Genomic DNA, 25,419 nt, shown 5'->3' on the forward strand with positions numbered 1-25,419 from the left:
CCGGGACCCTCCCACCCTGCAGGGCTCCATACTGAGTCCAGAAGTCTACCCAGCAATGAGACAGCCATGCAGCCTGAGCCCTGTGAGCAAGAGTCAGCTGGCATGGGCCAGCTGCTCTTTTTTCCTTCCTGTATAGACATACGGTCATGTGAAGTGGCCCTCGTCGTCTGTTCCGTAACTACTGCTTGTGAGAATGGGTTACATTCTTGTAATGAGACTATTTGATTCTTGATGGCTGGTGAGACCAACACAAATGATGATGATCTTCTTTGTGAAATAAAACAGAAATGTAAAAAATACCTATGCATATAAGACAGGATGACCACAATTATGAACTGAAAGCAACTAAAATATCAAAACGCTGCAGGTAAATTTTTAAAAAGAGACTTTTTGTTTTGAAAATTGAAGCTGGAATTCCATCTTACATTGCATTTCCCATCTTTTGAGCAGGTTGGCCAGGTACTGTAGTAAGGCAGTTAGTTTATTTCATAATTAGAATATTGATTGTCTTTACTTCTGTTTACAGATGCAAATTATTTATTTACTGCTAAGCTGAACCATGAGTCTTGTGCTACATGAACTGCTTGTCTGCTGCCGTCAACTTGAAAATGACAAAGTTACAGAGCGAAGGGTAATTAATGTCCTTTTTCTGTATGTAAAACAGTGGCGTGAATGCATAATAACTTCTTTCCTGAAATACATTTTCAGAAAGAAGTTGAAAAATTCAAACGACTCATCCGTGATTCTGAAACAATTAACCAACTGGATCGGAATTCTGACTCTAAACAAGTAAAACAACTCAACTGGGATGCTGTATTTAGGTATCATTTTTCCATCTTTCTCACTGTACAAAAGAATGTTCTTTTGTTTCATAGATTATCAGGTTAACACCAATATTTTTTCCTAGATCTGAAAATTGGATTCAGGAATCTTATCTGTCTGTTTGTAAATAAAAAATGTCTTAAAAGATTATTTTAAATTTACATATTTTTTAAAGATAGTCACAAAAAGAAAGTGAAATGGCTCGGAACACTATATAGGGCGGGCTCTGAGTTACTACAGAGAATTCTTTCCCTGATATCTGCCTGTGGGACTTGCCCACATGCTCAGAGTCTAATTGATCATCATATTTGGAGTCAGGAAGGAATTTTTCCCTGGGTCAGATTGTCAGAGACCCTGGGTTTTTTTTTGCCTTCCTCTGCAGCATGGGACACAGGTCACTTGCAGGTTTAAACTAGTGTACGTGATGAATTCTCTGTAACTTGAAGTCTTTAAACTATTATTTGAGGACTTCAGTAACTCAGCTAGAGGTTAAGGGTCTATTTCAGGAGGGAGGGGTGAGGTTCTGTGGCCTCCAGTGTGCAGGAGGTCAGACTAGATGATCATGATGGTCCCTTTGGACCTGAAGTCTGTCTGTCAGTGTAACAGTTACCAGTTGCAGAGGATACTAAGGCATGGTCACACCATACTTTAATGCTAGCAGAAACTTGGTTATATAAGGTTGATCGCTAATGTAGTTATTGTTAGTCACTTGTTTAGTTTTTATCTTACAATAAGTACTAACTGTTACTTTTTTCTAATGAATATCTTCAGTTTGTCTCCAGCTTTAGATTTGCAGTTCTTTGAACATATATATAGTATAGTCATCTCATTAGAAACCTATGTTTTTAATCAATTCTTTGAAATAAGATAGCTGAAGTGTGGCTCATGGGCCAAAGGAGTTATATTGTATGGTCTGTACAGGCTCTCATATTTAATATGGAGGTTTGTTCTTTCTTCTGAGGGAATTCTGCACCAAAAAAATAAAAATTCTGTACACAATATTTTAAAATTCTGCAAATTTTATTTGTCAATAAATAAATGGGGAGGTTCCAGCATGGCAGTTGGGAGCACAGGCCATTGGCTACACAGAGGTGGGAGATTATCCTGCAGCCCCTCCCTCCAGGGCATGGACTCAGCAATGAGGCTGCACCCAACCCTGACACAGCACAAGGGCTAGGTCTGCCCCAGAAACACCCCAGGGCCTTGACCGTCCGCACCAGGTGCACCTAGTGTGGGCAGGCAGGCACAGTCCGAAAGGATCCAAGTGTGGATTCAAGTGAGGGCCAGGTGCAGCTCAGTGAGGGATGGGGGGCCTCTGGATATAAGGGCTAAGGCTTGGCAGGGTGGGGTTTTGGGTGCAGGGAGCGTGGTGGCAGAGTTCTGGGTGTGGGGGCATGAGGCTGGGGGTGGTCTGGGGAGGTATGGATGCACGGGGGTTGGGTGGACGGGGGGAGGTGAGTCTGACCTGGCACTAGCTGGGGCATCCCCAGCCCCATGTGGTTTACCTCTCCGCACAGGCACCCGAAATGATATGCCTACGCTGCTGGGGTGGGGGTAGGGGGGGTGACTGCTCTTGCAGTTTCCCTTTACTTCCCTGTCAAAAAGTCATTTGTTTGCTGAGAAGCAAATAAATCTGCGGGGGGCATGAATTCTGTATGCATGCAGTGGTACTGAATTCCCCCAGGAGTACTGTTCCATATATGCTGTGACTTGCATCTTATTCTTCCACTGAGAGCAAAATGGAACATAGCATGATGTGTCTCTCATTATATATAAGTGGCACTTCCATATTAAAAATCAGCATCTGAAATCTGCTTCTATACATCCATACACATTTCTAAACTATACATCCAAACTAAGCTTCACGTGTATTTCTACAATGTAATATAACTGCCATAAAGATTTTTACCTTGTCTTTTGTTACTTTTGCTATGACTAATATAAAAAGGGGTAACTGTTAGAAGAAAATATACATACTAAACCAAGTAAATATTGCAGATTAGAAAATGTAATTATGAAATACTTGAATATACAACACTTGTAGTACAGAAAATACAAACTAATAGTCTGTTTATACTACATATCCACTCTGAGTTATATGAGACTGTTCTCATAACAGTACTTGATTTATACCCCTCCCATTAAAATTAATGAAAGTCATGCACCTTTTTCAAGGAATAATTTTAAAATATTCATTCAAAAACATGCTGTGGAGTCTGATATGAAGCTCATTTATTTAGAAATAATTCAAGTTTTTCTTCATTATGGACAATAAACAATACTTTTAATATTCTATGCTATAATAATTATAGGGATTTATTGTAACATGAATAATCGATGCACATCAATATAATTTTCCTTTTAATCACTGTCTATATGTAAGGCTAGGATTTAGTTATGGGCATTTTTAGTAAAAGTCATGGACAGGTCATGGGCAGTAAACAAAAATTCACGGCCTATGGCTAGTGCATGACTTACTATAAATACCCCTGACTAAATCTTAGCTGCTCCTGAGGCGCCGCTGTTCTGCGGGGGCCCTGAGGACTGACTGCCCCTGGCCACCTGCTGCTCCGACACCCCCGGGGACTGCTGTCTGACAGCCTCTAGGGTCGCCCCCAGGGACCACAGCCACTGCTTGGCCACTGCTCAGGCACCAGGCTCCAGCAGTGGCCGGTGCAGCTGGCTAAGGGGCTGCCAGAGTGGCTGGCCCTGGGCCATTCCAGCAGTGGTTGGTGCTATTGGCCTTGGGACCAGCTGCTTGGGTGGCCCTGAGATCAGCCACCCCAACTGCTACAGCTGCGAAAGTCACGGAGGTGAATCCGTGACTTCCACGACAGACCCACAGACTTAACTGTATGCCCAGCAGTAAAAACATTTTAGAGGAAGATATGCTTCTTACCCCAGGTAGCTTAAAATCTAAATATGTAAATTAATTCAGACACAAGATGTACTAGATAGTCAGTTCTTGTCATTATCTGCTAGCTATTTCCTTTAGATTTACACTAGTGATGTATGGCTGTGTTTATTGTTTCAGAACCAAAGTTGCTAAACTGGTGCATAGATTTTACGTTTTAACAAAAAGTTTTTACCCATTTTATTTAAATCAACAGCCTGCATAGCTTATTTGATTTTCACAAATACCCATTTTGTATTTTTGAAGGTTTATGCAGAAGTACATCCTAAAAGAAACTGAAAGTATCAGACTTGCAAAACCAAATGTATCTGCCTCAACACAAGCTTCCAGGCAGAAAAAGATGCAAGAGATCAGCAGTTTGGTCAAATACTTCATCAGATGTGCTAATAAAAGTTAGTGATGTATATATTCAGATATAATTATAGATGTTTTACTGCTTTACTGTCAGGTTCGAGTTCTTACTCAGAACCGGGTGTGACACACTTTTTTAAAATATTCAAGGACACGATTATAAATTAGTGTTTATTTTTCTTGAATGTCCCAGTAAACCTTCTTTATTGGTGTTGGAAGATCTAGATGGAAAATTTATATTAGTTCATCTCTATGGTGGTATAGAATTGTTTCTTCATCTGGAGTGTAATTGTAGTCCTTTGTATAGTCTACTTGTTTACTGAGCACTTATGATGTGAACTGTGTTTGTACTAAGTATGGAGGAAAACATGATTTTATGCAAAATTTTCAGGTGATAATGTTTCTGCAAATTTCATTTGGAAACTATTCACTAACCCAAATACCCTCACCATCAGAAAGGTTTTGCTGACAGCCTGAATTGTCATTTTATGAATTCTATCCCATTTCTTTTAGTTATACCTCTGGACAGTTCTAAACAATTCCTCATCTTTCAAATACCTGCAGATGGGTGTGTTGACCTCTTTTTTTATCTAACAAAATGATGTAGTGCTATTTATCTTTCCTCATCAGTTAAGCCCTCCAAAGTAATAATATTTGTCACACACTGTCTACGGTCCCTCCAGTTTGTTTACATCTTTCTCATATTGAGGAGTCCAGAACTTATCACAGTATTTGGGTGCAGTCTCATCAGAGCCTTGTAGTTCAGGACTATCACTTCCCTGTAGCCAAAAATCACATTTAGCTTTTTGCTGCCAGGTTGCATTGGAAGCTCATCTATTTTGATGGCATCATCACTCTTATGTTTCTCTCAGCATAACTGCTCTCCAAGTTTCTTTCCTCCTTTAAATGTTCAAACTGCTATATGTGTTCGCATGCATTTTTTCAGCTAAATATCACTTTCATTTCATGCTAATATTCTAAAACCTCAGAATCCTTTTGTATTACTTCTCTGTTTTATTGGTGCTTGTGAATGTAACCAATGTGTGGCTTACCACTTTTTTTCGGATCACCACTGTCTTTTAGGTAAATTCATTATTAGAAAGGGTTTCTCTAAAAACAAGGGTGTTAACAAAAAAAACGATATAAATTGCAATGTCATATATAGAGAACATGCTATATGTTGGTTATTTCTAATATTTCCAAAAAAAAGTTGTGCAAGCTACAGGAAAAAGATATTTGTGGGTAGCGGAAGAGTACAATAGGAGGAAATATATGTATCTTTGGTTTAGTTAAAAAGCTTATGTTTGTACCTCCTGCTATTTTCTACATAGGAGCACCCAGATTAAAATGTCAGGAGCTTCTGAATTATGTGGTGGACATAGTGAAAGATGCATCAAGTTGTGCCGTTTATGGAGCTGACTGTAGTAGCATATTACTAAAGGACATTCTTTCAGAGAGGAAATACTGGTGTGAGATATCTAAGCAACAGTGGTCAGGTTAGTATGTAACATTTCTATTTCAATAACGTCCATTTAAAAAGATGTATTTTGTTTGTATAGAAATATGGTTAGGCATATTATTATTGTTGACTTTTTATTACAGAAGCACCAAGAGGCCCTGTTGCATGAGGCCCTGTATAAATATAGTCAGAGAGAGCCTCTATCTCAAAGACCTTACAATTTAAATAGACAAAGGGTGGGAGTGACTATTACAGTATTATTCCTCTATTATTATCTGTTATTCCAGGTAGGTTAACCCCTGTGTACTGGGAACAATGTCTCAATTAAATCAATTTTAATGTACAGTTGGATATGAGCTATTATTGAGAATATATTGACTGCTGTGGTTTCCTACACAGTTAATGTACTACCAGTTAGTATTTTTACGTGTATTATGGTAGTATCCAAAGATCTCAACCATGTTTGGGGCCCCATTGTGCTAGGCCCTGTACAGACATAGTAAGGGACAGTCCTGAAGAACTTAGTCTAAGAGGACCAAAATTGTTTTTAAAAAAGGAATGGGTTAGAACATACAAGCAGTGCTCTGGCCCTAAATATGCATGTTATTTCTTACTTACTTGGGGGTTTGGCTCCATGACATTTGACACATGGGTTTTTGTATTGTGGAAAAGGGTAGATAACATTTCTTAATTCACTTTTTCCACACCATTCATGATTTTACAGGCCTCTATCATATCTCCTGTTAGTTGTCCCTTTTCTAAGCTGAACAGCCCTAATCTTTTTAGTCTGTCCTCATATGGAATTTGTTCCATATCCTTGATCATATTTTTTGCCATTTTCTGAATCTTTTCCAGTTCCATATATCTTTTTTTGAGATAGGGCAACCACAACTGCATGCAGTATTCAGAGCGTGGGCACGAATTTATAGATTAGTATTGTGGTATTTCTCATTATAAGACATTGTTGTTGCTTATAACTTTGCCAAAATTTAACTGTTTGGGCTGAAATTTTCCAGGCTGGATGTCTGTTTTAGGCTTTTCTTTTTTTGGAAAATTTCAGCCAAAATGGTTCAGCTGTTTCTGAGAATGAGGCTAAGAGAAAAATACATTGTTTTACCCATGTTAGAAAATTCTTGTCACCTTTTCTTTGAACAGCTTCAATGCTCCCATACTTTGGAGCAAGGAGTTGGGCTTCAGTAGGGGTGTGGCCTTTGTATCAGACATGTACCTTTTTTGCTGTTCCTGTGAAAACCCACCCAAATTTGGCCAAGATAGAACCCTTTGAAAAATCACAGTTTGCACATGCTCAGTAGAGACTTCTTTGATTTTGGTACCTAAACTCACTGCTCCTCACTGAGCATACTCGAGCCTCTGACAGCCCCTAGTGTTTGCTGACTGTGCATGCGCCATCTCCACAGAACAACTGAGCATGTGCCATCTTCTCACAGGTCCTGTTTCTGACCAGATAGCACATACGCTGTCCCCACTGAGCTTTTGAGCATGCTCCATCCCAGACTACAAGGGTGAAGCTAGACTTTCCTGGTAATAGCTGCTCCAGACCAGGATGGAGCTGGAACGGAGAGCAGGGAATCTGTCACTCTTGTGACCCCTCTGTTGGCATCCAGGCAGTATGGAGGAGAAAGCCCTTGATTTAAATGCAGACGGGACACAATTTGTCCACAAGGGAGAAAAAGGAGTAGATTGAGTGAAGGACTCTGATGAGACTGGGACTGGGTAGGCAAAGAGAATGGGGACTAGAACAAGGAAGAGAGGAAGGTGATCAGGAGCAGTCAGCATGGATTCACCAAGGCAAGTCATGCCTGACCAAACTGATTGCCTTCTATAAAGAGTTGACTGGCTCTGTGGATGTGGGGAAAAAGGAGGACAAGATATATCTTGACTTTAGCAAAGCTTTTCATATGGTCTCCCACGGTATTCTTATCAGCAAGTTAAAGAAGTATGGGTTGGATGAATGAACTATAAGGTGGATAGAAAGCTGGCTAGATCATTGAGCTCAATGGGTAGTGATCAATGGTTCGATGTCTAGCCGGCAGCCGGTAAAAAGTGGAGTGCCTTAGGGGTCAATCCTGGGACTGGTTTTGTTCATTAATGATTGGGAGGATGGAGCGGATTTCACCCGCAGCAAGTTTGTAGATGACACTAAGCTGGGGGGAGTGGTAGATACATTGGAAGGTAAAAATAAGAAACAAAGTGACCTAGACAATTGGAGGATTGGAGCAAAAGAAATCTGATGAGGTTCAACAAGGACAAGTGCTTGTAGCATGCATTGCTACAGTCTGGGGCCCACCTGAGTGGGCAGCATTTCTGCAGAAAAGGCTCTGGGGGTTACAGTGGACAAGAAGCTGGATATGAGTCAACAATGTGCCCTTATTTCCAAGAAGGCTAATGGCATATTGGGCTGCATTAGTAGGAGCATTGCCAGCAGATCAAGGGAAGTGACTATTCCCCTTTGGTCAGCATTGGTGAGGCCACATTTGGAGTAATGTGTCCAGTTTTGGGCTCCCCACTACAGAAAGGATGTGGACAAATTGGAGAGAGTCCAGGGGAGGGCAACGAAAATGATTAGAGGACTGAAGCCCATGACTTATGAGGAGAGGCTAAGGGAACGAGGCTTGTTTAGTCTGCAGGAGAGAAGACGGAGGGGGGATTTGATAGCAGCCTTCAGCTACCTAAAGGGGGGTTCCAAGGAGGATGGAGCTAGGCTGTTCTTAGTGGTGGCAGGTGATAGAACAAGGAGATGTGGTCTCAAGTTGCAGTGGGGAAAGGTCTAGGTTTGATATTAGGGAAAACTTTTTCACCAAGAAGGTGACGAAGCATTGGAATGGGTTACCTAGAAAGGTGTTGGAATCTCCATCCTTAGAGGTCTTTATGGCCTTGCTTGTTAAAGCCCTGGCTGGGATGATTTAGTTGGGGTTTGTCCTGCTTTGAGCAGGGGGTTGTACTAGATGACCTCCTGAGGGCTCTTCCAACCCTAATCATCTATGATTCTATGATAGATCTAAAGGTTCCAACCCTGCTGACAACCCATGTGCATGTCAATATGATGCCACCTGATGGAATTTGTTTTTTGTTTGCTTTTTCAGAAATGTAGGAAATTTCATACAAACAACTATGTTAAAAGAATATTATTAAAGATGGAATGTTGAACACTTAGTTAGAAAATGCCAGAATTAAGGTTGCCTATGAAATCTTCATTCGTCCCCCTTGTGCATATGTATTATGGTATATTCTTTAATTATGTGATCACATACTGTTTCTTCCACAGAATCCTCTCTCATTTAGTGCACAGGATGGATCTACTCTGGGGATAAATCAGTTGTGATGTAAAGGGTGACCCTGCCTCATTTGTAGCAGAAATTAAAAGCGAATGAGGAAGTGGACTGTAGGAAGAGAAAAGATGTTTTTGTGGTTAAGGCAGTTGAATGCTGCCTTGGAGAATTAGATTCTGACCTTTCATCTGCCACAGGCATCTCATGCTGGGCAAGTAACTTAAACCAGACCTTACATGGATGGTCACTAATTGTGTGTTCCTCATTATCTGGGTGCCCACATTAATATCATAGGGTTTGAGTTACAGCTCAGTTACAGCTGAGCCACTCACAGCTGGCAGTGAAGTCAGTGGAAACTGGGCTTTGAACATATAAAGTGCTATAAATGGTAAGTACTTTGAAAAATAGGCCCTTATCTCAAACTGGGCACTGGAAACTTTTGATCTTAATCTCTGTACCTCAGCTCCCCACTATAAAATAGGAATAATACCACCCCCACACCTCACTGGGGTGTTGTGAAGACAAGTTTGTTTGTAAAGAACTCAAATACTATAGTATGTGCATCATAGAAAAGCTCATGAGAACATTAATAACTCTGTCTTCAGAGAAGGGTTTGAATAGTGTTCAGTAAATAAGACATGGAGCCAAACATTGAATGATGATGATAAAATATTGAATACCTGCTAATTTAATGAGCACCATCCATCCTTTGCACTGAATGAGGCCTGGGTCCTGTGGAAAAGTATGTGATAAAGTAATAAAAGACTGTATTATAATGCATACGCACAAGGGGGCTGAATTAAAGATGCACAGGCCACACAGGAAATTCTGGCATTTCCTAATTTTGAGTTCTATACTTTGCAACCTTAATAATATAATTTTAATATATTTTATATATATAATATATATAACTGTGTTTTCTTTAGCAGGCTCTTGAAGATGCTATTTTGCAGCTGCCAAATTCCAGTTAGTGCTGAGATGTCCCTGTAGGTTTTAATACTGATCTCTAAAGCTCTTTTTATATATCCTCTCCTACAAGATATAAAAATAATGCTTATGCAGTGTAACACTTTACATCTTCAAAGCTCTATGAAGTATTAGTTTAATAATTACCTATGAAATAAAAATATTAGAAAATGAAGAAAAACAAAATTTAACAAGTACCTAATACATTTTTTCCATTTATTGTAGGCAAGCTTCATTTTTCTGCTGGTACTCATTGGAGTACCATTTCTGTAGGTACTCTGGCATATCAGTGAAAATTCTGTCTCTTTGGTGACATGCTAAAAGGGAGTGAAATAATTCACTGTAAGAATTAGCTGAAATGTCAGTTAGTTGTCTTTATTTATTTATTTATTTATTTATTGGTTGGTTGGGGGGGGGTGTCTGTTTTGTTTTTTGTGGCATTCAGCTGCTTTTGATATGTTTAGATAATATAATCTTAATGCTTCTGTGTGCAGTTAAGTTGAAAACAGAGAATTAACTTTTGTGAATAATGCTCCAAGTGTCTATGATGATAATATCAAGTGCATATTTTCATAGCTCAGGCAAAATACTTAGTGTTTAAGTGGTTGTTTTTCCTTCCTGTGTAACTTCTGCATTTAATCAGCATGTTAGAATGATATGTTCTGGTCTCTTAAAGCACTGTTTTACCCAGGTTAATGAGACATTTATACCTTTGTATGATTTTTGATAAGTAATTTTTACATTGGATTATATTTACAGATCTGCTGACCCTGTACTGCAAATTGTATCTCAAACATTCCAGAGACATTAACAGAGTCTTGGTGGCTAGAATAATTCATACACTGACCAGAGGATTCTGCTTCCAAACTGATGAACTAAATCCCAATCTTTTTTGCCTCTTTTCAAAAGCACTGCAATGTGCAAGGTAATTTTCTGCTTTGTGTCAAAATTGAATTTCAGAGGCTAACTTGTCGTAGATAATGGGGGTTGAACTTAATTGCCTGAGGAGGCTCATCGATCCCTAACTTCTGTTATTCTGACCTTCAACATCTTTCTGTTTACTCAGAGCTCTTTGAAATGTGAATTCTTTCCACATTTATTTATGTATTCTGGAAGCATGCCCATGTGAGATCTTTCGAGTATACTTCCCTTACATATTAAGTCAGATTTGTTGAGTGCTTAATTTAGAGTTCCAGGAATAGAATTTTAAAAAATCCAGACAAATTCTTTATTTGTTAATACTTATCAATAGAAAGTTGGCTATTTTCGCTGTAGATGAAGTGTGTGGTTTATATTGCAGGAAGGAGAACGCCTCTGCAGGTCTAGATCATATTCTTGCAGCAATTAATGTCTTCTTCAGTGTGTTTGCTGTGAACTATCGTATACGGATTTGTAAGCTAGGAGAAGAAATTCTTCCTACAGTGCTTTATATATGGACTCAATATAGACCAAAAGATTCTCTAAAGGAAGTAATAATTCAGTTACTTCAACTGCAGGTTCATGTTCATCATCCAAAGGGAGCCAAAACACAGGAGAAAGGTACACAATAAAAAGATTCTTTTGGTTTTTTGCCTGTCTAATTTTAGCAAATGTTTGCTATATGTGATAGTTCAGGTTGCATGAGCACAGAAGTTCTGGATGTCACTGGTCAACCTGTAGAATAATCGTGGGAGTAACTGTTGCTTCTCAATAGTTTTACACTTTGCATTAAAGCTGATTGAATTGTGGAATACATGTTTTTAATTATTACTGTATTATAACAACACTCAAAATGTGCTAGGTGCTGAATGGGAATACCCAGTATCTGGCCAAAGACTTTAAAATTTTAAAAGAAAAGGGGGAGAAAAAGGCTGGAGAGCATGGATACAACATACAGGAGTGAGCAAAGTGCAGATTGGCACACATTTTCATATCTTGTTATTTTCATAGATATTAAAACCAGGAGTGATCATTATGGTCATCTATTCTGACATCCTGGAAAACACGGGCCAAAGAACCTCACCCAGTAATTTCTGGGTCCCATAACTTCTATCTGAGCTATATCATGTCTTTTAGAAGATGTCTATTCTTGATTTAAAGACTGCAAATGATGGACAATCCACCATGTCCCTGAGCAAATTGTTCAAATGATTAATTACCCTAGTTAAAGATAATTTATTTCTAATCTGAATTTGTCTGGCTTCAGTTTCCAGCCATTGCATCTTGATTAAGAGCCATCTGTTATCAGAAATCTCTTTCCCATGTAGGTACTTGCAGACTGTGATCAAGTCACCTTTTAACCTTATATTTGATAAACTAAATAGAGCGTCTTTAATTACTCACTATAAGGCATGTTTTCTAGACCTTTGATTATACTTACCTCTCGTTTAAGAACCCTCTGAAATTTTTCAACATCCTTTTTGAAGAGTGGTCACCAAAACTGGACCCAATATGCTAGTAATGATCTTACTAGAAACATATACAAAGGAAATACTACCCTCCCTACTCCTAGTGCATATTCCCCTCCTTATACATCCAAAGATTCTGTTTGCCCTTTTAGTGACATTGTCTCACAGGAAGCTCATATTAAATTGTTTATCTACCAGGACCCCTAAGTCTTTGAGAGTCACTTCTTTCGAGGATATAGTTCCCTATTTTATAAATGCAACCTATGTTCTTTGTATCTAGATGTTGTTTGACCTTGCATTTGACTGTGTTAAAACACATGATGTTCAAGTGAGCCATCTTACAAAGCAATCCAGGTTGGTCTATATAACTGACCTGTCCCCATCATTATTTAATACTCCACTAATTTTTTGTGTCATCTGCAAATATTAGCAGCAATGATTTTATATTTTCTTCCGGATCGTTCATAAAGATATTGAATAGCAGTTAGCTGAGACTAGATACCTGTGGGAATCCATTAGAACCATCCCTCTTGGATGACGATGCCCCATTTACAATTACTTTATGTGACCTATGAGTTAATCAGTTTATAATATATTTAATACGGTCTCCATAGATTTTGTATAGTGGTAATTTTTTATCAGAATGTCATGTGGGACTTAGTTAAACGCCTTATAAAAGTCTGACATTAGGTCAACATTTACCTTTACTAACCAAACTTGTCATCTTCTCAAAAAATATCAAGTTTGTTTGACAAGTACTTTTATTCATAAAGCCATGTTGATTGGCATTAATTATGCTTCCATCTTTTACTTTATTGATTGTGTCCCATATCAGTATTTCCATAATTTTTGCCCTGTGTTGGTGTCAGGCTAATTGGTCTGTAGTTTCCCATGCCATCCCATTCACCTTTTTTAATCATTGACGCAATATTAGGTTTTTTTTCCAGTCCTCTGGAACATTTCCAGTGTTCCAAGATTATTAAATCAACATTAATGGTTCAGAGATCTCCTCAGTTAATTCATTTAATACTCTTGAATGCAAGTTATCAGTTCCTGCAGATTTTAAAATGTTTAACGTTAATAGTTGCTATTTAACATCCTCCCTAGTTACTGATGGAATAGAAAGTATTTAATTATCACTGTCAGACATTAATACATCAGCCTGCTTTCTTCGGAATACAGAACAGAAATATTTATTGAATACTTCTACCTTTTCTACATCATGACCGATAATTTTACCAGTCTTTTCTGGCATTGGACCCATACCATCACTAAAGGTTTTGTTTGTTTCTAATACATGTAAAAAAATTCCTTCTCATTGTTCTTAGCGCTACCGGACATAGATTTTTTGATTGATACCTTTAGCTTCCCCTGTCAACGCTCTGTTTCCTAACTGCTGATTTGTACTATTATCAACCCATTGTAGGGTTTTTGTTAACCCATTACATTTTTTATTAACCCATTGTTAAGCCATTTAATCCCCAGTGATGCTGAAGTCTCTCTTAGACCACATTCCCCTGCATTCCCTTAGCATCTGCCCCTAACCCCTAGCATGTAGAGTCCTTGGACTTCACTGTCTATGTTCACACCTTGCCTGTGTCTAACAAAAGGAATTCTGTGCAAGGCCATCTCTTTACCAGGGCTTTTCTCTTGCACAGGGGATGCTGGATATGGGTACTCCTGCTCCATCTGCTATTTTGGAAGGGCAAAGAGGACAGGGCAGGGCTAAATCCAGAGTACGTTGGGTATTAAAATTATGCAATGTAATCTGTGACACCTGTGGTGTCCTTGGGTTGAGAAGGCACAATTGTCAACTATTCCTGGCTGCTGCTGGGGAAGTATTTTAGCCACTCCCACAGCCCCAAATGGCAAAGTGGCTGCACTGGGGGACTTGAGCATCTAGGGATGGGAGCTGCTTAGTTCTGGATGTTTAGGTAGGAGCAGATGGGGAATGGGATTCTTGATTTTTTTTTTTCTGCCTCTTATTTTACATCCAGACCTTATTCTTTCTTCCCCACTCCACACTTTGCAAATGTTCAAACATATTTTGTTTTAAATAGCAAATGTTTGCATTATAAAATCTCCTGAAAAATACAACACTAATTGTTCTGAAGGCATTCTCTGCTGATCTGCAAACATAGAACACTATATTATATTGTGTAGCTATGGCAAAGAAGCTGTATATATAATTTAAATTTTATCTGTTCACATATAGGTGCATATGACTCAGAAAATTGGCAAAGAATCTTATGCAGCTTGTATGATCTGCTGGAGAATGAGATAAGTCTGATTGGCAGTAGAGGAAAGTATTCTTCAGGATCACGCAACATTGCTGTAAAGGAAAACTTGATTGAATTAATGGCTGATATTTGTCATCAGGTAAATAACATTTCTACACATTGTTCAAAGTGAATGTAAAGTTGATGTGCATACTGTACTATGCTACACACATACACTTCAATTTTCCATTAATGTCTTGCAGATTTTTTTCATAATTGTTTTCTTATACTTCAGTATATTTATTCTCTGGTCTAGAGACATGATCTTTTTGGCCTGAATTAAATAACGATCTGGAGTTCCTAATACTCAGGTTCAATAAAGGCTTCACAGGCTCCAGAAGGAGCCTTCCTGTTCAGTTTATGGAGAAGTCTAATTGCTTTAGTGACATTTTGGATTAACTCTCCTCAAAATACTTGCATGTGTAAGGTACAGGGCAGAGATGGAGGCAGTCATTTTCTGTTTGCTGCTGAAAGTGTTTAAATTTTTTATATTTGAAAGTTTAATATGGTCACAGACTTGTAAGGGAGAAGTGTCCTTATATTCCTGATACACTTTTATAATATCAAGGAATTCTAAATAGGGCAAAATTATTAGTTATTGCAGAAGTCTATATTTAGTTAGTACTTTTATTCTGTGTATAGTTGAAAGAATGGGTAATTAAGACATTTTTATATGACTGTTTGTGACTTGGGAGCACAAGTTTCATTGAAAGTCAATGGGACTTTGTGCTCCTAAATCATGTTGGGCTCTTGTGAAAATCCTACCCTAGTAAGTTAATTCCTGGAGAGTGTAAGTACTGTAATAATACTTAGCGCTCATAGTTCCAAGCCTTGCTTCTGAAGAAAGTTCCCAAGCTTGGCTTCTTGCTTCTGAGCTGGCAAAGGCAGTAGAACACTTGGCCTCTGGAGAGCAGGAAGGAAATCTCTGATCAAATCCTAATGGCTAACTAGGCATGGCATTGATAGGTGCTGGAGAGAACAGTATCCTTGTGTCCTCTGCCAGTATCTGGGTTCCTGCCATGAGTGGTCTTTTGAAAGTTGTGAAGGGAATTAAGAGGAGAATGAGAAAGTTCTCTGGAGTGCTTTATAGATGGTAAATAATGATTAGTTTCAGGTATGTCTACAGTGCAAGCTGGCGTTGTGATTCTCAGCTCGAGGAGACATGCTAGCTCTCATTGAGCTAGCTCACTAAAAATAGTGTAGCCCCAGCAGTGCAAGTGGCGGGAGGGGCTAGCCACCCCAAGTGCATGACTAGGTGCTACTCGGGGCAGCTAGCCCCTCTGTCACTTGCATCACTGATGTTACACTCTATTTTTAGTGCACTAATTCAGTTAGAGCTAGTATGAGTATGTCTCCTCGAGCGCGGAATCACACTCCCAGCTCAAAGTATAGACATATCCTTAGTTTGAAACATCTCAGGGCCTTTAATACAGTGTGAACACTTGAATACTTTTATTGATGAGTTCTCTTTTTATTATATATTTGCAAAGGTCTTTTCTGATGACACCAAAGTCCTGGAAATAACCCAGTCATACACTGTTGCACAAAGAGAGTCTGGTGATGAAGCTGCACCGAACAAGCGTAGGAGGATTGAACTGGGCTGGGAAGTAGTTCGAGACAACTTGCAAAGATCACAGAATGATTTTGATGTCATACCTTGGTAAAAACACCTTTATTATTTTACCTTGGAACTGAAATTGGTACAAATAATTTATTAATAGATTTTAGTTTCACATTAAATTATTTAATTATCTGTGGACTCTGACTTCCTACATTTTATATTGACTTGTCTCCCAAAATGCCTTGTGTTTTGAAGTTAGGTGCTCAGATGCAGAACATACAGGGAGGCAGTCATGGAATTCACAGCAATGGAAAAATCATGAGGAATGTTCTTGATATGCTTGATAAAAGCTTCTAAACCAAATACCACATAATAGTTAGATGTCATGATTTTCACATTGCTGACTTGGATAGCTGTCATAATACATGAGAGAGATAAAGTGGATGAGGTATTATCTTTTATTGGACTCCCTTCTGTTGGTGAGAGAGAGAAACTTTTGAGCTACATAGAGCTCTTCTTCAGGTCTGACATGATACATGACTAACACATGACAGAGAAACGATGGTGAATGAAAATACCTGGCTTTTAAGTGGGGCTGTGGAGTTGCAATAAAAATTAATGCGCTAGGGTGAGATCCTCACCTCTGCTCTCACCCTTTTATGCTGGGTAGAATGGTTTGAAGGGTATAATAATGAGATCTTTGATGTAGCAGATAAAGATATAAACAAGATCCAATGGCTGGAAGATGAAGCTAGAGAAGTTGACTGGAAATGAGCACATTTTTTAAACAGCAAAAGGAATTAAGCATTGAAACAATTTACAAAAGGCTGTGGTGGTCTCTCCATTGGAAGATTTTAAATCAAGATTGGATTTTTTTCTGAAAGAGATGCTTTAGTACAAACAGGAATTAATTCAGGGAAGTCATATGGCCTGTTTTATACAGTAGGTCAGACTAGATAATCAGAGTGGTCTCTTTCAGCTTTATAATCTATGAGAAATAAAAATACAGACAAGGACATTAATTTTCTGTTTGCTTCACTGATATCTGACAATCAACTTGCAAAACAGCATTTGTGTGGATGATGCTGAACATACTTAACTGCTTAAAAATGACAGAATAATTGGTGACTGAACAAGCTATCCTGAACACTTAAACAATCACAGTTCAATATATAACAATAGAAGTGTAAAATGATTCTCTGAAAATGCTTATATTATATTTCACTGCTTTTCAACACAGGATGTACATTTCAAGTTAATTACCTTCACTTTCTGTTTTTAAGGTTACAGATTACAGCCCGATTAATATCGAAGTATCCTATGAGTCTTCCTACTCGTGAATTATCTCCCTTACTCACTATACTACACCAGCTATTACCTCAGCAGAGACAAGGGGAACGAACCCCATATGTGCTATGGTGCCTTACAGAGGTTGCTATGTGTCAGAGCCAAAAATTAGACTTGGAAAGCACACAAAAGTTGGAACTGCAGAGAATCTGGGGAAAAGTTTGGTCTCTCACAGTTCGCAGCATAAGTTTTCAGCAAATTGAAACAGAAAGCTTTGGGTTACTTGGAGCCATAATTCAAGGAAACCTTGTGGTAATAGACAGAGAACTCTGGAAGATATTTTCAGGGTCTGCATGCAAGCCTTCGAGGTAAGATGGGAACCAGGGATAGTATATCTTGTGTCTTTGACTCTATATAGTTGTTTTTCCTCCATGAACAAAAATACTAAATTTGTTTTAGTGGCATTTTAGTTAAGTACTGTCTAAACTTGTGGTTAAAACCTGTTTTACAGACATTTATAACTCAGACATAAAAACTCAATCCAGTCTGAAAGGTGACATGGAAGAGAAGTGACCAGGGCAGGCTTCTTAAAAACAAATTTTGGCAAAGTTAGGTTCATTCTCTACTTTTGTTGAAACAAAATAAAGCAATTTTTTTTGGTTCTCCTAAAAGACTAGATCCAGAATAGTTTTAAAATAGACAAGAGGAATTGATAATGTCTAAAATATGGGTTTGAAAATGCATACAGGGTTAGTACTCTTAAAAGGAATATTTAATATGCATGTTTATTAAATATTTTATTTACAGAATCATAGGGCTGGAAGGGACCTGGAGAGGTCTTCTAGTCCAGTCCCTTGCACTCATGGCAAGACTAAGTAATATCTCTAGACCATCCCTGACAGGTGTTTGTCTAACCTGCTCTTAAAAATCTCCAATGATGAAGATTCTGTAACCTCTTTAGGCAGTTTATTCCAGTGATTAATCACCCTGACAGTTAGGAAGTTTTTCCTAATGTCCAACTTAAATCTCTCTTGCTGCAGTTTAAGCCCATTGCTTCTTGTCCTGTCCTCAGAGGTTGAGAAGAATAATTTTTCTCCCTCCTCCTTGTAACAACCTTTTATGTATTTGAAAGCTGTTACCATGTCCCCTCTGTCTTCTCTTTTCCAGTTTAAACAAACCCAGTTCTTCCAGTCTTGCCTCGTAGGTCATGTTTTCTAGACCATTAATCATTTTTGTTGCGCTTCTCTGGACTTTCTCCAATTTGTCCACATCTTTCCTGAATTGTGGTGCCCAGGACTGGACACAATACTCCAATTGAGGCCTAATCAACGCGAAGTAGAGTGGAAGAATTACTACTTGTGTCTGTCTTACAACACTCCTGCTAATACATCCCAGAATTGTTTTTTTTTTTTTTTTTTTTTTTGGCAACAGCAAGACACTGCTGACTCATGTTTAGCTTGTGGTCCAGTATGACCCCCAGATCCCTTTCCGCAGTACTCCTTCCTAAGCAGTCATTTCTCATTTTGTACGTGTGCAACTGATTTTTCCTTTCTAAGTGGAGTACTTTACATTTGTTATTGAATTTACCTATTTACATCAGATCACTTCTCCAGTTTGTCCAGATCATTCTGAATTATAATCCTATCCTCCAAAGCACTTGCTGCAACCCTTCCCTGCTTGGTATCAGCTGCAAACTTAAGTGTACTCTCTATGCCATTATCTAAATCATTGATGAAAATATTGAACAGAACTGGACCCAGAACTGATCCCTGTGGAACCCCACTCGTTATGCCCTTCCAGCATGATTGTGAACCATTGATAACTACTCTCTGGGAACAGTTTTCCAACCAGTTTTGCACCCACCTTATAGTAGCTCCATCTGCGTTGTATTTCCCTAGATTGTTTAAGAGAAAGTCATGCAGGACAGTATCAAAAGCCTTAATAAAGTCAAGATATACCACTTCTAGCACCTCCCCCCATCCACAAGGCTTGTTACCCTGTCAAAAAAAGCTATCAGGTTGATTTGACATGATTTGTTCCTGACACATCCTTGCTTACTGTTACTTATTATCTTATTATCTTCTAGATGTTCGCAACTGATTGCTTAATTATTTGCTCCATTATCTTTCTGGTTACAGAAGTTAAACTGACTGGTCTGTAATTCCCTGGGTTGTCCCTATTTCCCTTTTTTGTAGATAGGCACTATATTTGCCCTTTTCCAGTCTTCTGGAATCTCTCCTGTCTTCCAAGACTTTTCAAAGATAATCACTGATGGCTCAGATATCTCCTCAGTCAGCTCCTTGAGTATTCTAGGATGCATTTCATCTGTCCCTGGTGACTTGAAGACATCTAACTTGTCTAAGTAATTTTTAACTTGTTCTTTCCCTATTTTAGCTTCTGATCCTGCCTCATTTTCAATGGCTTTCACTATCTTAGATGTCCAATTGCCACCAACCTTCTTGGTGAAAACCAAAACAAAGTCGTCATTTAGCACCCCTGCCATTTCCACATTTTCTGTTATTGTTTCCCCCCCCTTCATTGAGTAACGGGCCTACCTGGTCCTTGGTCTTCCTCTTGCTTCTGCTGTATTTGTAGAATGTTTTCTTGTTACCCTTTATGTCTCTGGCTAGTTTAATCTCGTTTTGTGCCTTGGCCTTTCTAAGGCTATGTCTACACTGCAGCACTAATTCGAATTAGCTTAATTCGAATTACAGAAAGCGATTTATAGAAAGCGCTGCAGACTGTCCACACTACAGTGTTTGTGCTGGTTTCTTGCGTCCACGCTGGCAGCCTTAATTCGAATTAGAAAGCAGTGCAATGTGGGAAGCTATCCCACAGTGCAACTAACCATAGAGGCTGTTGTGATGAGTGTCATCATCCCAGGATGCATCGCTGCTTCCCCCACCCTCTTCCCCCATCCCCAAACAAATAAGAAAAGGATTTTCATGCTTTTTTTTTTCACTCCCCCGATCACCGTTGCTTTGGGCACATGGAGCCAGCTGAACTATGCTCTCATTTTGACTGTGACAAATACATCACAGCTTATCCTGGATTACTTTAGAACTGTATGCTGTTTGCCTTTTATGCTCCCCCCACCACCCCCTGTATATTGCTTGCCTTTGATTTTTCCCTTCACCAAACGAACCCCCCCACCTGTATGCTGTTTGCCTTTTATGCTCCCCCTACCACCACCTGTATATTGCTTGCCTTTGATTTTGATTCTACAGGTGTCTGTAGAAAGTAAGATAAATAACATGGGAGTCCATTAGTATATTAATACAGTGATACAAATGTTTCCATTTCACTGATGGAAAGCATGATAAAATGTATCCACATGTAGCACTGTGAATAAACTCTTAAGAAAGCATCAATTTCCATGATTGGCCACTGAAACAATGTAGCAAAGAATTTCCTCTGCTGGCATTTAAAAGGCATTCACCATGCCCGGAGGGAGATGGGGGGTGAAATCTTTCAAAGGGACAAACTTTTAAAGGGCTAAACTTTCAAAGGGAGAAATCTTAAAGGGACAAACTGCAAAGGGCTTGCTGGGCATTTAAAACTCATTCACCACGTGGGGAGGGGGGTGGTGAAATCTTTCAAACCCTTAAAGAGACAAACTGCAAAGGGCTTGTTGTGTGTGTGTGTGGGGGGGGGGAGGGGGAAGGTGATCGCAGCTTGGATTTTAAACCCATTCACTGCAGGAAATGAAGATTTAAATCTTCCTGGGCCTGCTTTGGGGGAGGGTACTGAGATGGGACATCATGGGATACAGTCTGGAGGCCAATTAATTCGAATTAAGTCCCATTGCGTCCACACTCACTCTAATGCGAATTAACTGATGCGCTTCAGGCGCTAATCCACTTGCAGAGGTGGTTTTATTAATTTGATTTTAAAGGCTCCTTAATTCGAATTAACAATGCGCAAGTGTAGACGCGGGAGTAATTAATTTGAATTAAGGGACTTTAATTCGAATTAAGCCACCAGTATAGACCAGGCCTAATTTTGTCCCTGCATACTTGTGTTATTTGTTTATATTCATCCTTTGTAATTTGACCTAGTTTCCCCTTTTTTAGGACTCTTTTTTTGACTTTTAGATCACGTAAGATCTCCTAGTTAAGCCAGGATGGTCTCTTGCCATAGTTCCTATCTTTCTTACGCAATGAGATAGTTTACTCTTGTGCCCTTAATGTCTCTTTGAAAAACTGCCAACCGTCTTCAATTGCTTTTCCTCTTAGACTTGCTTCCTATAGGATCTTACCAACCAACTTATATATTTGACAATATTCTTAGAGCTGTCCAAGAACCAAAAATAAAGACATTGGCTGCCTCCGAATGATGGTTGTTGAAAATAAATTGAATTATGATTTCCTACAAGCTGTCCTTTGCTCTCTTTTGTTGTAGTCCTGCTGCACGTTGTTTGGCATTAGCAATGACTGCTTGTGTAGTACCAGAAACTATGAAAATAGGAGTGGTGCAGAGTAATTGTGAAGGAAATACAGGTTACATGCTAAAAGAAGCAATAATGAAATGGCTACTGTCCTGTCATTTGGAAGAGGAGATGGAAGAATGTATGGAGCTAGCCCCGGTGCTGTGCAGGTAACGACTTGGAGCATAATCCATTCTTTGTATATACTCAAAACATAACATAAAAAATGTAGGCAGGAAAAAATGAATTAGTGGAGTTTTCATATGTTGCTAATATTTTGGTATAGTTTGTAAATCTGTTTGTTAACTTTCTGTAGGGTATCATAAAACACTTGTTTTGGAAATTGTTAATTTTTTCTTACTTGAATGTAAAATATAGTTTATAAAACCGCTGTTAGACAAAAATTACCTGCACTTTTTCTGGATTGATGTTTAGATTTTAAGAGTGACAGGAATCAAACTAATCTTCATTTAGCAAATGATGTTAACCCTGCTGCTGCTTGGCATAACTGAGGTGCTAATATAATCCAAGTTTTTAGTTGTTCAGGTGGTAGCTTCAGACAGTGCATGCATGTTAAGGTTTTTTGCTCTCTTAAAATATTAATACTTTTTTTTTTGGGTAAATCACTAATATTAATGTACATTTTGCACCTTCTATCTGAGGAGTACTAAATCTTTTACAACCATAATTAAACTTGTCAATACCACTTTGGGGAGGGAGGTAGATAAGTAGTAGTATATCCATTTTTACAAATGGGTAAACTGAGATAGAGATGATGACTTCCCTAAGGTCACACAGTGAGTCTGGCATAGATGTGTCAGGAGTCCTGACACCTATTCCTGCTCTAATCTAGAAAATTAAGGTTAGATTTGAAGTTTGGAGTCATAATCATCTAATGGTATAGATGTTTCTTACCTGAATTTAAGCTCTGGTTTTAAAAAAAAATGTTTCTTTACAGTGATTTTCCTCATCTAGTGCTGCAGAAAATTCTTGTGAGCCTAACTATGAAGAATTGCAAAGCTGCAATGAACTTTTTTCAAAATGCTACTCAGTGGTATGTTTACAATTAGTCAACATAGTATTTTCCTTATATTTAGAGGCAGTATTTTTAGGGTTGAACCAGGTTTTTTTAGTTGTATTCCATGTCATCATTGACACTCTGGACTCCCCCTGTTTGGCTTAGATAGCATTACAGGTTTTCGCCACTCCAGCAAGTATTGAAGATATGGAACATAGGTTTTTCTGTGTCTCACAGGAAATGTATTAATGTTCATTTCTATAAATTATTTAGCACACTTTTGGGCATTGTAAAAATAGAGCATCTGCAGTCTGATTAGATGTTTAGACAGGTTTGAGGACAGAATCTCCTCCCTGAAGATGTTACAATCTAAGCTGCAGACCCCTGAACAAAACATCATGATGGAACATGTTTTACTGGTACATCTAAGTAAAGCAATTGCCAAAAAAAACCAATTATTTTTTAAAAATACTCAACTAAGTAAAAATTACACTCATGGATCCATAATACCCACCTTTCTTACCCATTACTTTAGAGACTTAAAACCTATTTAGTGGAAAGAGTTTGACACAGCCCCATCTGCCTTGCCATTGTACATCCTTGGGTGTTGTGGGGGATATAAGGAGGTGGCGTACGCCATCTTGATGAACACAGTTTTCCACAGTTCTCCAAGCTTACACATCAAGGTTGTGCACACATTTCTTTTACAGTATAAAAACATCTAGATAATCATCTCAGATTGCGATTAAAATAGTAAGTAACCATTCCTTAGTGAAATTCATCTTAAAAATGAGAGAGACCATCGTTTAGAAGCACAAAAAAAGATTTCATTTTATTGCTGCATATGTTTCTTGTGTTGAAATAATGGTTTTAAAGGCTACAGGTAGTGAAACAGGATGTCATAATAAGAGTAATGTGTTTTGCTTCAAGTGTGCAACACACACAAGACAAAGGAGAAGTCGGTTTTTTGGCAATTGAAGAGCTGTATCTGCAAACAACTTTTGATGAAATGGCTATTTTCACCAGCCTTGTAGAGAACATTGCAGATAAAAATCTGTCTGGTTCAAGACTTGCTGTCAACCAAAACCGTAGGGGAACACTGGAGCGCTGTCTGTTAGTGATGTCAGAACAGCTTTTAAACAGCTACTCTTCTGAGGTGAGTCAGAAATGAATGTTGAAGTCCACATTTGTTCTATTTATTTCTGTATTTTTAAGTCACAGAACATGTGCATCTTCTAGAACTTTCAGTAGTTTTTCTGTTAATTGAATTGCAGACAATTTTTTATATTTCCTACAAAATGAAGTAGACAAATGTTTTTTTCCCTATAATGTTGTTCATAGTACCCCAGATAAGTTACATGGGAAATAATTACATGATCTGCAAACATAGAAGTATACATCAAATTACAAGTTTGGCCATTTTTCTCCTTCCATACAATTTCTGCCGTTCTTAATCCAGAGTTTTTGTTGCAGTACCTAATTAAGTACCTCAGGTGAAGTCCTGGCCCAGTTGAGTAAATGTTAGAGCTCTCATTGACAGCAGTGGAGCCAGGATTTCATCCTGGTGGTGGCTATCAGTTTGTGCCTGGGAAGAAAGGGAATTGTACTTTTTGAACGTTCCAATTCCTTAGAGAAGGTTGCACTGTGTTTGTGTATTGCTGTTCTTCCTGAACTGGTTTATTCCTGGGTGTACCAGTGCTCTTGAGCAAGTCATATAACCTCTGTGCCATCCTTAATTACAGATAAAAATATTTACCTATTTGTAAAGTGCTTTGTGATCCTTTGTTGAAAGGCTCTACGGTCTAAAAGAGAAGTATTAATGTAATAAACCTGAGGATTTTATCATTAAAAGAAGCATTGAATAGCTCTGTAAGCTACTGAAGCACCATTTAATGTAAAATTTATGATGTATTTATATTATGTATTAGATTTATTCCAAGTCTACTACTGCAGAACACCTAGTCCGATGTGCCAGTCTCTTGACTGGTGTTCTTAGCTGCTATTGCTATGCTGGCATATTAACTGAAGAGGATGCATGTAAATCAGAGTTGTTCCATAAAGCTAAGGTAAGTAATAATGTGTGTTTGTAAAGAAAACAATATTCATTAACTTTAAAATAATGAATAATTATTAAAAAACTAGTATATTCATATATTGAAAACATAAAACATCTGTTTCTGCTTAACAGATCACAGTAGGTGACAGAGTTCAATGCATATTTATGTTATAGGGACTAGTTTTCTCACTATTACTAAAAAAATTGTCTAGAATTTTCTTTTTTAAACTGTAACTGAAACTAGGCATAACTAAAATTACATACACCAATAAAACTACAATTATTTTGCAATTTAAAATATTCTAGTTATTAAAATTTTGCCTACCTACTTTTGGGAAAATATAAAAAGTTAAAATTGTCAGGGTCCAGCTAGCTAAGGGGTTTGTTATTAAGCTAATGGCACCCTTCACCTCTAGGTCACTTGTCCAGATCTATCCATATTGGTAGTGAATGAGAGTCACTGAGAGCAGTTGGACTATCTGAAGATATTTGGTAGTTCTGCTCTAGTTCCCTAGTAGCCATGTATACATATTAAGCCACCATCACTAACAACACTGTTTGACTCCTTTGTTGAGAGTCTTAGCAGGTAGGCCAAAGACTGAA

General features: G+C 38.4%; 1 protein-coding gene across 1 annotated transcript in view; it reads left to right on the forward strand.

The window, feature by feature from the left end:
- Positions 1 to 559: 559 nt before the first annotated feature.
- The window catches only part of ATM (ATM serine/threonine kinase), a 123,819-nt gene continuing 98,959 nt past the window's right edge, over positions 560 to 25,419 (forward strand). The window contains exons 1-13 of the mRNA XM_067562811.1: positions 560 to 631; positions 709 to 821; positions 3,983 to 4,128; positions 5,419 to 5,583; positions 10,562 to 10,727; positions 11,103 to 11,341; positions 14,405 to 14,568; positions 15,959 to 16,128; positions 17,313 to 17,684; positions 21,718 to 21,912; positions 22,701 to 22,796; positions 23,691 to 23,916; positions 24,689 to 24,826. Of these exons, the coding sequence (XP_067418912.1) occupies positions 560 to 631; positions 709 to 821; positions 3,983 to 4,128; positions 5,419 to 5,583; positions 10,562 to 10,727; positions 11,103 to 11,341; positions 14,405 to 14,568; positions 15,959 to 16,128; positions 17,313 to 17,684; positions 21,718 to 21,912; positions 22,701 to 22,796; positions 23,691 to 23,916; positions 24,689 to 24,826 (2,262 nt within the window). The remainder of the gene's footprint in view (positions 632 to 708; positions 822 to 3,982; positions 4,129 to 5,418; positions 5,584 to 10,561; positions 10,728 to 11,102; positions 11,342 to 14,404; positions 14,569 to 15,958; positions 16,129 to 17,312; positions 17,685 to 21,717; positions 21,913 to 22,700; positions 22,797 to 23,690; positions 23,917 to 24,688; positions 24,827 to 25,419) is intronic.

Source organism: Emydura macquarii, unplaced genomic scaffold (genome assembly GCF_026122565.2).
Source record: "Emydura macquarii macquarii isolate MOO-44397 ecotype Brisbane River unplaced genomic scaffold, CSIRO-AGI_Emac_v2 contig_2473, whole genome shotgun sequence".
NCBI classification, from domain to species: domain Eukaryota; kingdom Metazoa; phylum Chordata; order Testudines; family Chelidae; genus Emydura; species Emydura macquarii.